The 14,977-nt window shown below is 53.5% G+C and overlaps 1 protein-coding gene across 1 annotated transcript in view; it reads left to right on the top strand.

Annotated features, from left to right (window-relative positions):
• The first annotated feature begins 4,846 nt into the window (after nt 1-4,846).
• Nucleotides 4,847-14,977, top strand: part of JAG1 (jagged canonical Notch ligand 1) — a 35,894-nt gene continuing 25,763 nt past the window's right edge. The window contains exons 1-3 of the mRNA XM_038571605.1: nt 4,847-4,952; nt 5,386-5,691; nt 14,274-14,325. Coding sequence (XP_038427533.1) covers nt 4,872-4,952; nt 5,386-5,691; nt 14,274-14,325 — 439 coding nt within the window. The 5' untranslated portion in view covers nt 4,847-4,871. The remainder of the gene's footprint in view (nt 4,953-5,385; nt 5,692-14,273; nt 14,326-14,977) is intronic.

A 14,977-nucleotide genomic window follows, 5' to 3' on the forward strand; every position in this document is an offset into this window, starting at 1 on the left:
CCATGAAGGTGATTGTATTTTCAGATGCTATGTTTCCTTGGAGAGCCTGCTGGGCAGAATTTACAGGGGCTTACATTTTCTGAGGCGGTAAGGTGGTAGAAGGAAAGAAGAGCTCATAGGACACTGAAGCATCCCTTGGTTCTGCTGCAAAGGAACAGAAAGATATCCCATCTGCTTTTCTATGGAGGAGGGCTCGTGAATTTGCCTTAACTTCTCTGCAATGTGCAAACAAAAAGGGAATATATTAAAAGATTGTTTACGTGGCTCTTTATATTTGGACCTTCTTCTCTTATTTATTGGAAAGAAGAAAGGTATTAAGGAGACAAGGAAGGGGGGAAAATAAGTACCTTCCTTTTGCTACTACAATCTCCACTATCATCATCCCTTACAGGAATGCCCTTCACTCTCTAATGTTTAAGTCCAATGCTTTTGTGTTGCCTACTATACTCTTGGCACCCTACAGAATACCTGGCATATCGATGACTATTTTCCCGAACATCCTGCAGTGAAAAATTTCAGGCAGAGAAATTTGAAAGAATTTTATGTGAACACCAGCATGTCTCCATCTAGATCCTATCATTAAATTTTTTAAAGATTTTATTTATTTATTCATGAGACACACAGAGAAAGGCAGACATAGGCAGAGGGAGAAGCAGGCTCCCTATGGGGAGCCTGGTGTGGAATTTGATCCCAGGACCCCAGGTTCACAACCTGAGCTGAAGGCAGATGCTCAACCACTGAGCCACCCAGGTGCCACATAGATCCTATCATTAATTAACCCTTCACTATTTTGCTTCAGCATATATCCAGCCAGTCATCCTCTCTCCATCTACAATCTCATTTTAAAAATGCATTTCCAAGCTGCAAATATCATTTCACTTCCCTCTATATACTTCAGCACCCATATAATTAGGTTGAGTATCACAATTTTGTTTCTTTTGAACACACGAGATGCACCAGTCTTAAGTGCACTGATGTATTTTGAGAAATGCACACACCTGTGTAACACAAACGCTTATCACGATACAGAACATTATCCCTCTTCTGGAAGAAGACTCAAGACCATCCCACTTCATCTCCATCCTTCCGTCGACATTTTACCACAAATTAGTTTTGCCTGCCCTAGAACTCTCTATAGAAACAGTTTCATACTATGTAGTCTTCTGTGTCAGGCTTCTTTTCATTAGTAGGACATATTTTGAGATCATCCATGTTGCTAGGTGTAGTTCTCAATAAATATTGATTTGCTGATTTTTATCACAGTGCTGAGGCATTTAAGTTGACCAAATGTATTTACATACAGTTGTTATAGCTTAAATGTCTCTTATTAAGCCTTTGGTGAGGAGGTGTTCAGGACTGCTGTTTGTTGATGAGTCAGTACAATAGGGCAAGTTCTGTGGAATAAGTGAAATAAGGCATCTTTTTAAAACTAAGGAAAGTGGGGTGCCTTGGTGGCTCAGTTGGTTGATCATCTGATTCTTGATTTTGGCTCAGGTCATGCGTGATCTCAGAGTTGTGATATGGGGCCCCACATGGGGCTCTGTGCTCAGTGGTAGGTCTGCTTGAGATTCTCTTTCTCATTCTGCCCCTCCCCCTGCTCTCTCTCTCTAATAAATACATGTTTAAAATTAAAAATACCTAAGGATGGTTATGGTTTGAACACATTAGACCGTCCAGACGGTAACTGACCACAAACTTCTCCCCTTTGCACAGGTGTAGGTGTGATGGCTAAACATGGCCCTTTCCATAGAAACGTTATCTCTGGAATGTTCATTTGCTATATCCAAAGGCAGGATGTGACTTGGCCAAGGGGGAATCTGTGTGCTTGAGTTCTTTCCGCAGTAGTTCCCCATTCTCTAGAGAAAGAGACTAAGAGCTGCCTGCAAGGAAGTGGAGACCAGAGCTTCCATTTAACGTCTGTTGCGGTAAACGTGACCGGCTTTTTGGGGGAGTACCAATTAGTTGGAAGAGTCCCAAGTGAAAATTTTAGAAAGAATCCACTCTAGCCCACAACTGTCTTCTCTAAAAGTGGGTTCCCAAGTTCAGGAAGGGTGAGGGACGCTGTGCTCTTTGGCAAGAGAATTTTGTGTTTAACCCTAACAGGAATAGTGAAGTCACTAATAATCAGATGGTTTCAAACACCTCCCCCCCCCCCCTGCAAAAAAAAATCTTTGTTCTCTTCCTTAAGAAAAAAGAGCCATGGGGGCTAAACTCAACTGTGGCCTGGAACTGACCCCAGCTTACATGCCCACCGGATTACTACCTGGAGGCACCTGAAATCTCAGGTGGCCCTTTCAGGTGTAGTCCAGGTGGCTGGATCTAAACTCTTCAACTAAAGGGCTCAGCCTCCTTCCTGAGCAGTGTGTGGGGGACGAGCCACGGGGCACAGAATTAAAACAGGTTCAGACATGGGGAACTCCAAGGAGTGTGTAATTTAAGACCTCATCAGCCTCCATGAATTGTCTGTCTTCCCCTGCACCACAAGCATTTTGCTTTTAGACCATTACTTAGCACCCCGATGGACATTTGGGAGTACAAGGGAGAAGGAGATAGACAGGAGGTAGAGGATATATATGGTTTGAAAACTTTGGTGAGAAAAGTCTGTCTAGATGCAACTACAGTTGACAACTGGATGCCTTGCATTTAGGATAATTGGATGGACCGGGGCACGTGAAAATGCTCAGGTTGCTACTGCCTATGCTAGCTGCGGATGTGTTCCGCTCTTGGATAGGTCCCTTCCAAAATATGGATTATCTCACCAATGATCAAGATGGGGCACATTACACACTGAGAAGTTACCTTTCTTAAGAGTATTTCCTGGGCTGTTAAAACGCCAAGATTGCTAAACCACCCTTGGTGACTTGGAACCAATGTAAAGAGCTCAGTTGGCTGCCTCATTCCCCGGCGTGATGAGATCTAGCACCGAAAATGTTGTCCATCTGAGCCACCCATTAAATGCGGGAAATAACCGCGATTTACCCAACCTTTTCTGCACTCATAACTCAGTATATTGCAAATTATTTTCCCTTGACCCATTGCTGCCCATCATGCCCGATAGTCCCAGGGGGCTCACTATTCCCGCAGGACGTACCCATTATAAGGGCCAAAGCTCTGTCTCCTTTATTTCAGCTGAACTAAAGAAGTCTCCTCAAACGCAGCCTCAGGTGTGCTGCGAGAGGGGTTGGCAGAGGGTCCGGCCAGCCCGCAGGTTTCCTTCGACCTTGGCTATGCCCGGGAGTGTCGCCGTTAACTGCGAGGCCCGCCTCAAGGTGGAAGGCGGCCGCGGTCTCCACTGCCACCCCGGAAAGCCAAGAGGTGCGGCGGGCGACGGCGGCGCGCGGTCCCTTCCAGGCCGGTCTCTTGCCACCCAGAGAGCTGCTCGGAGGCCGCCTACAGGTGCGATCCCGGCACTGCGGCCTGGGCAGCGGGAGCAGCACGGCGCGGGCTCCAGGCCGTCAGCATCTCGCCCGGCCCCTCCCCGAGCCTGAGCAGACCCCGGTGCGCCCGCCGCCCGCGCCCGGCCTCCGCCCTGCCACGGTTTGGGAAAGAAGCTGGGAACCGTCGCCCGAGACTTGGCCGACTCGGAGCCGGGAGGGGGTGGGGCGCGGCCGAGGCTTCCCCTCGAATCGGCCGCAAGACTGGCTCCGGGAAAGTCCTTCAAAGTTCCCAGCAGCGCCTGCCCAGGTCGCCTCCGCCGGGCGAGCCGACGGCTGCAAGCGCGCCAGCCTCGCCGCCCCTGCCCCTGCCCCTGCCCCTGCCCCTGCCCCTGCCCCTGCCGCCGCCCCTGCCCCTGCCGCCGCCGCCCCCGCCCCTGCAGCCGCCGCCAGCAGCGCGCTCTGGGGGCTCGCTCGCTCGCTCGCGGGAAGCGGGCCGGGCTCCCGGCGGGCAGGCCCTCCTCCAGGGGCGAGAGGCGCAGCTGACGCAGGCGGCTCGGAAGGCGGAAGCTGCCCCGCTCCGACCGCTCCGGCAGCGCCGCGGCGCCTACACCTGGGGCCGAGACCCGCCGGCCCGAGGAGCCCGAGGAGCCCGAGGGGACTCCTGGCATCTACAGGGCCGCGCGTCCCTGAGCAACGGACCCTGGCGAGGTCCTCGCCGCACCCTGCCCGCCTTCCCGCCCGCCTTCCCGCCCGGCCCGGAGCTCCCGGACGCGGGGTCCGCGCTGGGCCCCGGGACGCCGACGCCTACGCCGTCCCGCGGGCCCCGGAGCCCCCGGCCCCTTCCAAGTTCCTCCCGGATCGCCCCCTCCCCAGCAACCAGGGGGAGGGGGCGTGTCCTCGCCCGGCACGCCCCCTCATGAATATTAATAGGCGCGCATGCGCCCGTCCGGCGCGCTGGGTAGAGGTGGCCAGCCCGGGCCGCGGCTCCCAGACGGGCTCTCCGAGTCCCTCTCCGAGAGCCGAGCGGGCACGCGTCATTGTGTTACCTGCGGCCGGCCCGCGCACTGGGCTCGGGTTTTTTTTTTTTTTTTTTTTTCCTCCCTCCCCTCCCTCTCTTCTTTCTAAGCAGCTGATCTGAAAGGGAATAAAAGGCTGCACATAATCATAATAATAAAAGAAGGGGAGCGCGAGAGAAGGAAAGAAAGCCGGGAGGTGGAAGAGGAGGGGGAGCGCCTCAAAGAAGCGATCAGAATAATAAAAGGAGGCCGGGCCCTTTGCCTTCTGGAACGCGCCGCTCTTGAAAGGGCTTTTGAAAAGTGGTGTTGTTTTCCAGTCGTGCATGCTCCAATCGGCGGAGTATATTAGAGCCGGGACGCGGCGGCCGCAGGGGCAGCGGCGACGGCAGCACCGGCGGCAGCACCGGCCGGAGCACCAGCGAGAGCAGCAGCAGCCGCGGCAGCGGCGTCCCGAGTGCCCGCGGCGCGCGGCGCAGCGATGCGGTCCCCACGGACGCGCGACCGGCCCGGGCGCCCCCTGAGCCTCCTGCTCGCCCTGCTCTGCGCCCTGCGAGCCAAGGTAGGAGCCTGCCGGGCCTCCCTCCCGGCCCGCCCTCTCCTTTCCCTCGCAGCTCCCTGGACGCCTGCGGCTGAGCGCCTCGAGCGGGCGCGGGAGCCCCCGGGCGCCCCGCTCCCCGGCTGGGTCCCCCGCGCCCGAGGGGCCGCACCTGGGCCGGGAAGTCCCGGACCTCCTACGTGTCCCCTCCACCCTCCGGGCGGGGCCGGGGGCTGTGTTCTCTCCGCTCCTCGCCCCCGGGAGCACTCGTCGGATTTCTCCGGCACTCGTGCATTTTGTGCTCGGGAATCACGTTGAGTCCTTGCACCCAGTTTTGCAAAATCCTTTTCACTCGGCGCCGGGGGCCCGTCGGGGCGGGCGGGGAGGGAGTCGCGGCTTCCACCCTCGGAGCAAACCCCTCTCCCCCGCGCTGACCTCCCTCCCCCCTCGCCGGCAGGTGTGCGGCGCCTCGGGCCAGTTCGAGCTGGAGATCCTGTCCATGCAGAACGTGAACGGGGAGCTGCAGAACGGGCACTGCTGCGGCGGCGTCCGGAGCCCGGGGGACCGCAAGTGCTCTCACGACGAGTGTGACACGTACTTCAAAGTGTGCCTCAAGGAGTACCAGTTCCGCGTCACGGCCGGGGGGCCCTGTAGCTTCGGGTCGGGCTCCACGCCAGTCCTCGGGGGCAACACCTTCAATCTCAAGGCCGGCCGTGGCAGCGAACGCAACCGCATCGTGCTGCCTTTCAGTTTCGCCTGGCCGGTGAGTGCGCCACGCGGGGAGGGCGGCCCGCCGGGGTCCCAGCCCGCGCCGGCGGAGCCCCGCGGCCTCGCCAGAGGGACGGCGGGTCTGGGCTGGAGCCTGCGCGCCGGCTGGCAAAGCCTTGCCGGGTGCGGCGTGAGGCGGCTGCGACTCCGGTTACGGTCTCCGCGGCCTCTTGCCTAGCGCGCGACAGTGGGGAGCCCGCGGGGGCTCGCGGGGGCTCGCGGGGCAAAGCTCCCAGGGAGGCGGGCTTATTAAACCTGCATCTAGAAGGCCCCAGAGTGACCCTCCCCCCCCCCCCCCCCCGAGCTGGGCGTCTTTATGGACGATCTCTCTTTGCTTAACGAATTGAACCTGATGCGCCGTGGAAGGCGACGCGCAGTTCTGGCCTTCGAAGCCGTCCAAATGGTCACTCCCCCCTTTCTCGTGAGCTGCCGCGAGGGCGGGTGTGCCCTTCCTGGAGGGCGTGGGGGAGCCAGTTTCCCGCCGCTGCCCGGGAGACTTTGGGGCGTGCGGGGACGCGCTCCGGGCTGGACGGGAGGGTGCGGGGGCGGCCGCCGCCTGGGAGGTGGGTGGGGGTTGACTCTGGGCCGAGGCTGGAGCCGGGAGCCCGAGAGCCTCCGCCCCCTGCCGGCCCCTTCCTGCCCTCGCCCCCGCGCGGTGTAGCCCTTGTGGCCTCACTTCCAGCGGTTCCCGGGCTCTGGAACCAGCTGTGTTTGCAAACTTCCCCGGGAAGGGCGGGGGTGCGCCCTCGTCCGGCGGGCTCCGGCCCCCGCTAGCCTCCGGGGGCGTGTCAAGGCCTGGAGGGGGCGGCCCGCTGGAGGCGGCTGCGGAGAAAGTGCCAGGGCTCGGACCCCTGCCCCGGGCGCCGCTCGAGGCCCCGGGCCCGGCTGGCCCGCCCTGCAACCAGGCCCTTGCAACATCCCAAACTGGGTAGAAGGAAGATGTGTGTGATTGCAGAAGCGGAGGAAAGGGGAAAACGCTGGTGCCCTCTGCTCCGCTCCTGCCGTCCAGGAGGCGTGGCTCATCGCCAGGACTGGGGCTTGGCCCGGCCTGTGCGGCGAGGGTGGGCGGTGAGGGGGGGAGGGGGAAAGCTCCGTGCCCGGGGGAATACTCTCCGCCACGTGCTCTGATGGGGTGCGCTCTGCTGCCTCCTATCCGCGGGCTGGGGCTGTGATTCGCAGGGCCGGGAGGAGAGGGAGGGGGGAGAGTGCCTCGGTGTGGGCGTGGGGGGGGGGGCACGTGTGATTGTGAGTGTGTGTGTGTGTGTGTGTGTGTGTATCTTGGGGTGGCTCTCAAGCCGCACATTGACTGGAGCTGGCGTTATAAAGTGCCCTCTGCCATGGGTGAGATAAGACAGTTATCGGAAACATGCCATTAAAAGGGACTTATAAAAACCCATGGTATGTAGAGTTCTGAGAATGGAGGGCTGCGTCTGTTGTGAGATTTCAATTTTACAAAGACTGTTTATCTTGTTTGTTAATCCCCTACTAGGGAGAACTTTAAAGAGGCTGGCCACTTTGTAATCTGCCCGTGCCCAAGTTCACTGTGAATACTGCCCGCCCTTGAACTTGTGTTTAGAGTTTAGGGGGGAAGGGGCCTGCAGGTGGTTCCACCCTCCTGAGGATCAGTCCGGAGCCCCTTGCTTTTCACAAGACCATAAAAGGAATCTTATTAGTGATGTGGAAAAGCTGCAGGCCTGGCTGAGGCTCACTTTGGAGAGTAGGGTCAGAGGATGGCTTGGATGAGAACAGGGAGCCTTGCTCACCAGACTGGCCCCGGAAAAGTGACCCAGAAGGTGTGTCTGTCCCTATCTAGGACTCTGCCAAATGTCAAATGGGGAATGAGCAGAAGCGGTGTGTGGGGCAGGGAGACGATTGATTTGCTGGTGCTCTTCTGTGGTTTCAGGGCCCACGGGTCACCAACCATGAAATAGACTCTCGGCTTTTCTAGAATAGGGAGACTGCTGGGGCTACACAGAGTGTAGTTCTTTTGAAGTTGGGCCAAATGCATGTATCACTCATAAATGAGTCTCCACCCTGCCCCCCCTAAAAGACCTGCTGTGAAACATAAGCTTTGCTTCCCAAGAGAAAGTGAAGTTTAGGTGTATTGTTTTAGTTCATTTTCCGAGTGTGGTTAGAGAAACACCACAGTCTGTAACTTTTAAAGAATGATTCCAGGGTGAATGTTAACCTGAAGTGAAAGCATTTAGGTATTGAAGAACATAGAACAGTCTCATTCAGTTTGGCAATAAAATATTAATAAGCATGTCTATTTAAGACTGACTTTCTTAAATAGGTAATAACTGAACTTGGTACAGAATTCAAGATGGAAGGTGATACAATTTTTTTTTTTTTTTTTTAATCAAACCACTTGGGACTTCCATTGGAGGCCCTGGCCCTTAAGCAGTCACAATTACCCTTAGCATGGGTCTTCCCAAATGTGCTGACAGTGGAAGAGCTGTGGTTCAGAGGGCACGGTAGAAGGTCAGTTTAGAAGGTGGTGTAATTCATGTCTTTTGTTTGGAATTATGACTGTAGTCAAACCAACTGTTCGTGTTATAGAGAGGAAGAAGAGGAAATGAGTGGTCACATTTGAAATCTAGTCCACATTCCAGTGTCCCTGTGGGGAGCTCTGTAGAGGTGGGTCTGCCTGTTGGATTGTATCTGATCAATGTGCCACTGGTTGTCTGCTGCCCCTGTTCCAGGCTTGTGGTTCTCATTGGTGGCTTCTAATCCCCAAACCAGGGCTGTTCACAGGGTCTTAACTGGAAGTAACTGGCCTGATTGATGACCCTCCAATCAGACGCACCCAGTGATAAGAACATATGTTATAGAAGGTAATTGAGCTCAACGGGAAGTGATTTGAGAATAACCATTTGTAAATCATTGAAATGGTTAAGTTGTACCTCTCAGAATTAGTGCTAACTCCCCATAGTACCTGCTTATTGAAAATCCATTCATGCAGTTACCACTACCAAGCCTCCAGAGCTTTTTAGGAACTCCAGGACCCCAGTTCCTGAACTGATGCTTTGCGGACCCTGCAGTGAAATGAATCTAGAGAAACTTGGGGTGGGGTGGAGGTAGTTGACTATCAGGTCTTTTGGCGTCCTATTTAAAGGCCATTGACAGTGATAAAAGGCTTGCTGGGAGCAGCTGATTTTTTTTTTTTTTTTTCCAGGAAAATCCAATGAAGTGTCAGAGATTACAGAGGGATGCCAGCTTTGGCCCCTTTCACACTTAGGGCCTGATTGAGCAACTGCGGGGGCGGGGAGGGGGGGTTTGAGGAAATCCGATGCCACTAGGTTCATCACAGAATATAATTGATATGTCCTTGCCTTTATGCCCTCTGCTGTGTTTCTGGGTCCCTGTGCTTCTGTTAGGTGCGGTGTGGACACATGGATGGGGTTCTCCTCTGAACTGGCTCCTTTCTGCAGCCAGTATGTACAGCCCATGTGGTCATCATGCATGCAGACAACCGCACACAGGAGTTCAAGTGCTTTGAGCACAGGCCTTTTCTCATGTGGAGAAAACCTCTTCTGTTCTCAGACTCCTGTGTCAAATGAAAGTGATGAAATGACACATCTGCGTTGCAAAACCAGGCTTGGGGGGAAAGGGGACCTGTGCTTACTTGGTGCTAAGTGTCTGTAGGATGGCTGCTCCCCACATGAAATCCCTGTTCAGATTACTTGGTTTCTAATTTTTTCTTCTCCTCAAGGTGTAAACCTCTGTGTTTTCTTCCTCCTTGTCTTGTTTCTTAGCAACTTAAACCTCCAGTACTTACATGAGTTTGCAACCCACCAACTCCACACCCATAATTCTTCAGCGACTTCAGACATTTGTAGACAACGGTGAAGCTTTTGGCATCGAGGCAGTAGGGGTAAGGAGGAGTGGCAGCCACTTAAACAGGCATGTCACTTCCCTGAAAACCAATGATCTGAATACTGCCTACAACCTTTACATCAAGGAGCAGGAAGGGGTCCCTTGGTAGAAGGCATGTGGAAAGCTTCGCATGGATGAAAAATGTTGTTCCTGAAAAACATGCAGCCAAGGCAACAAAGGAGTCTTCATGTTCCTGATCTGAAAACAGGAAAGCAAGCAGAGGTCTTGGCTGGATTCATAGCAGCCACCAGTCCATTCTAAAGGCCCAGAACTTGGTTCCAGTGTCAGGCTTGCCATGTAGGAATGCGTCCTCTCTGGATGTGCACACAGTTAGCATGGTAGTCCTTAAGGCAAATATTCCCAAGAGTTCCCCCTTGGTAAACTTCTATAAGTGTGTTCCTTCTGAGAGAAGTGGCACATGGCTCGAGCTTTTAAATACACTTAAAAAAATAAAATAAAATAAACATAATCCACTTTTCAACTTCAGGAAGATGTATTAGGATGCATGAGAAGTGATGACTCTTGGGTTTCCTAGAACGGTGGCAGAGGTAGAACCGGGTTCTGCATTCAGAAGTGTTCTACCTTTATCTTGGCTCGTGGTGCTGGGTGGCCGGCCGTGTGGTGATTTCCTTGCTGGTTTCTGGTCACTGCGTGGACTGCCCTGCCCTGTGGTGACGTTTGTCACTGGTGCAGTGCATGTTCAGGGAAGAAATTCTGCGATGTGGCTCCCAGTGGCTAAAGTGGTACATAAATAGTCAAACATTCAGAGTCCTCCACCAGCTAAGCCCAGTTTTTCTACACTTTTGGTAAATAAGTAGAAAGGCTTCTTGTTCAGGCTTGCTCTGTGTGAACCGGACGGTTGTGCTTGGCTGGCTTCTCGGTATTCTATCTATTAACCTCGCCACCCTTTTGTAACTGGTGCATTTAATTATCAGTGGGATGCTTTTCAAACAGGTAAGGGTAATGATGGGAGAGGCGGTGGGGGCATCTCATTGAGAGTCTCCATTCTGGATATGAGCTTTGGGGCCCACTTGGTGAGTCTTTGAGGTGGGCTTTCATGAGAAAATCACCCTTTGTAACCAGATCGGACTCTATTGAAATGTCAAGCCCTGCAGACTAAATTGCAGTCCACGGCCGAAGTCATGTCAGCTCGGATGCTGTGGGGCACTTGTCCTTTCTTCAGGCCTCCCCTGGCCACGACCTGGTGACACGTGAATTGTTCGTGCGAGCGTGCGTGTGCCCACACATGCGATCGCTGAAGCCTTTAATATGTTTGTGACTGGAATATTTTATACCGTGGCCACCCAGACGCAGGCAGGACAATAGTGTGGCCGAATTGACTGAAATGAGGATTACAGAGAATAATGCCGCCTCTCCAAAAATACTGCTAATACAGGGCCCGCGACAGGAAGCGCCAGTTGAGTCAGCAGAGCACAGGGCCCCAGGCAAACCCCGGGCCGACCGCCTGGCACAGTGGCCCCCCGGGCACGTCGGGCATCCCGGGGTCTGTGCTCCTCGGCCGCCCCGTCGCAGCGGCCTGGGGTTTTGGACGCCGCACGCGTGCCGCTCGGACGGCGGTTTGTTGCGTCCGTCAGCTTGGCAGGAATGGAAGCAGCCTCTTCTCGGGCTTGGTTTGGCCGCCACTGTTGCCAGGAAAAGGAAGCTCCCAGCTGCCAACACAATTACCTTTGTTTCTTACATCCCCCTTCTTAATGTGGCAATTAAGTGCTTACCACTCTGCGCGGTGCCAAGGCAACCACCGTGGAGTCGCCCGCAGCCTCCGTGCCCCGGGTGCTGGGAGGCCCCGGGCGCCCCCGGGGGCCTTGGGGTTTGGAGGCCGGACCCTCCTCCCCAGAGGTCACTCTGAGAGCTGGCCATTCTTCTTTCCTGCTGCCTGGGAATGGGGACCAGCTGCTGTGGCCAGATTTCCCTGGGCCTGGAGGTGGGAAGGGAGGCACAAACCCACACTGAAGTAGCTTCCCATCTACCCATCCATCCTGCTCTGCCCCCAGGCTCTCATTCTGGGAGAGATTTAAGAAAAGAAAAAAAAAAAAAAAGCAAGGTGACTCTTCTTCTAGTCTTACTTTTGTAGTCTGAGGCCAAGAAAGATCCAGGTATTTGCTGGTTCTGTTTCTCGTGGGTGGTATTTTTGTATGAACTTGTTAAGTTGGACACTTGCCCATCATCTGGCCTGGCACCCCCTTTCCAAGCCCTTAAGAGGGTGCCCAGGGACTTGGCCTCCGCTGGGGGACAGATTGGCAGTGACAAATTGGGGGTGACGTGATCAGAGCAGATTGCGTCCAATTCTTGGCCTGATACTGGCCTAACATGATGACACAAAGTGTGCGGTCTGGACCTCCGAGTATGGATATATATTCTGGGATGTACAGAGGTCAAGCGTGGGCCTGGGAAAAATTAAAGTTCCTAGCAACTAATAATCATTACCAAATTATCTTGATTGTTGATCTATAGTGTGGGGATGGAGTGGGAGGGAAGAGGGCCTCCTAATAGGGGCCTTGGAGGGAATCCTTTCTTCTGAAGGCTGGGTGGGAGGAATCCTCCTGCCCCAGGAGGTGAGGCCCAGAACCATCAGCACTTCTCAGAAACCAGGGACAGAGACGATCCAGGGCTTTTTATTTCTTTTGTTTATTTTTTTTGACAAGGCCTTGTTGTCAGCACTGTAGCCCCAGCCCTCACCCCGTGTCCGTCTCTGAGAAGGCAGTTCACGGAAGATTAGGACACTTGGCGCCCCGAGCTCAGTGCTGCCGGGTCGCTCTTTTCCCTCGAGGTTGGGCAGTGTCGGTCAGCACCTCCTGAGGTCTTCCCGGCAATGGTGGAGATGAACCTGGTACACAGCTTGCTCTTCCTGGTTCTTTTGCAAGAACTGAGGGATGCCACCTTCTTTGAGCATCAAGCAGAGTTAATACTGTCCTGCCAGCTCAGTCCAGGCACGCCTTCTCCTCCTGTGGGGTTTGTGGATATTACATGTTTAGTGCTTGTGCAAGTCTGTCAGAACCGCGGGTATCAATGCATTTAATCAGAGGATTAATTACAATACGGGAATGTATAGAACGTGGTCTCGACATGGCCAGCCAGCGATGGGCTTAATTATACAGAATCAGCCCCACATCGGGCCTCATTTGGACTTGGTTCTCACCTCCAATCAGTAGAGAAATGTAATTTCTTGCTGCTCTCAGGGAAGAGTCCTGTAATTTGTTGTTAAGTCCCGGGAAATTTAGTGGCTGTAAACAAGGTGTAACTTTTACTAATAAAATATTAACGATGACAACAATGAATTGGGACCCATGGCCACCAAACAGGAGAGGGCTGGGTATGTGCCCTGGCTTGCCTGGTTTTGCTTGCTTTTCTGAGCATTTTCCCACAGTTATCAGTGAACGAAATGGAATCCTACTCTGCTTTGAGTATGAAACATATTTCGGCTGAATTCCAAGGCAGGGTCTATCACAAGATATTTTTATATTCAGAGACAACATGCTGTGTCTCTGTGCGAGCCATAAGCTTGCCTGGAGTTATGAATGAAGCTCCTTTTTTCTTTCTTTTGCTCCATGTTTGCCTTCACCTTGTAGGTCTGCCTCTTCTTGGTGACTGTGCTTCTGGCCACACGGTGCTCTTTGAGCTCCGTGCGCCACTGTGTCCAGTGCGTTGGTATCTGACAGTGACCATGCAGGGATACAGAGGAAGGCCTCATGGGCCTTTTCTCCCCACCCCCCTCAGATATATTTCTCCAGCGCCAAGATAGCAGGTTTATTTAAACTGTGGTGTTTTGTGAGACTGACCTCATTCTAAATTACAAGTGAAGATTTGAGTAAAAGCGGGAATTTGCTAATGGCTTGGATTTGGGGGGGGGGGGAGGTGTGGAATTCTGAGATAAGCCTGGAAGATAAAAAGGTGCCTTCAGTATAATAGCTGGCATCCTGCCAGTGTCCAGGGAATTTGTTTAGTTAGTGGACTCTGATTATTCCTGGAATGTTAGATCTTATTGACAGATAAGTCCATCAATAGCTATAACCCGTGGGGGTGTGGTGGTTTCTCCCTTTTTGTGCTTTCACCCCCAGAGTCTGGCCCCCAAGCACCCCAAGTTAGGTCGCCGCCTTTGTCCTGGTCTCTTTGCACCTACCCCCCCCCCTCCTGCTTCCTAGAGTCACCTGATACTTGTGGGAGCCGAGATGGTCTCACAGACAGGGCTTTCAAAGGGGTTCTGGAAAGGAAAGGGGGCCTCCCCAGGGGCTGCCCCACCAGGGCCCAAAGTGTAACCTTAGCAATACTCAGCCCTCCTCACTGGATGCCCTCCCCCCGCCCCCATGCAAATACCTGGTTAGGTTAGCTTAGAAGAAATTCTTTGTGTGTGTTTCTCATGCACTAGAGTTAAGGTCTGGAAAGTTTTGGAAAACTGTACTGTGTTCCCATATAGGGAGGTGGTACTTCCTGATGATGACTTTGGGCAGCTTGCACAGCTGACAGTGACCAATCGTGGTGGGCCCCTGCCAGGCGGAAGGAGTCAACCTGGGGATGGGTACCAAGGAGGGGCGTTGGGGGATCTCTGCTCCACAGCAAACAAGAGTTTTCATTTTGGTTTTATGGTTCTGTTCGGTGGAGTATGTGAGGGAGCGCGAGCAAGTGTGACATGTGGGAGCTGACTCTTATTTCTGAATACTAAGTGGTGGTTTTTCTCTGTTGCAGAGGTCCTACACTTTGCTGGTGGAAGCGTGGGATTCCAGTAATGACACTCTCCGTAAGTATCACAGCAACGGGCTTTACTCCAGGTGTGCCTTTCTGGAAGTGCGGTGCTTGGGGCACAGTAGTGTTGGGCTGGATCTGTCTCCCGAGTGCTGCAGAGGGCTTGTCCTACACTCCCTGCTGTCTGCCCCCATCCTGTGCCCACCCCACCATCCCCAGGGTGAACTCCCTGGAGTCTCTTCCATAACTTCCCCTAGAATGTGTCCACTTGGAACATTAAGTGGCCAGGACAGATTCCCAGTTACCTCAGTCCCTGAATATGAGACCTAGATTATCTTTGGGATAGAGATCTTAATGGTTTTACAACTTTATTTTTTTTTTAAAGATTTTATTTATTTATGAGAGAGAGAGAGAGGCAGAGACATAGGCAGAGGGAGAAGCAGGCTGCATGCAGGAGCCCGATGTGGGACTCGATCCCAGATCCCGGGATCATGCCCTGAGCTGAAGGCAGAACCGCTGAGCCACCCAGGCATCCCGGTTTTACAACTTTAAAACTGTGCAGACTGCTAAAGGATCAAAGTAGTGACTTTTTAAAAGTCCATTTAAACTTTAAGTTGAGCGTTTAATCTCTCATCAGAAAGATAAAGCCTGCAAAGGTGGCGCTGAGCTCTAAATCTGAAGACCTTGAATTTCACTCGGTGGGCAGG

This window comes from Canis lupus, chromosome 24 (assembly GCF_011100685.1).
Source record: "Canis lupus familiaris isolate Mischka breed German Shepherd chromosome 24, alternate assembly UU_Cfam_GSD_1.0, whole genome shotgun sequence".
NCBI classification, from domain to species: Eukaryota; Metazoa; Chordata; class Mammalia; order Carnivora; family Canidae; genus Canis; species Canis lupus.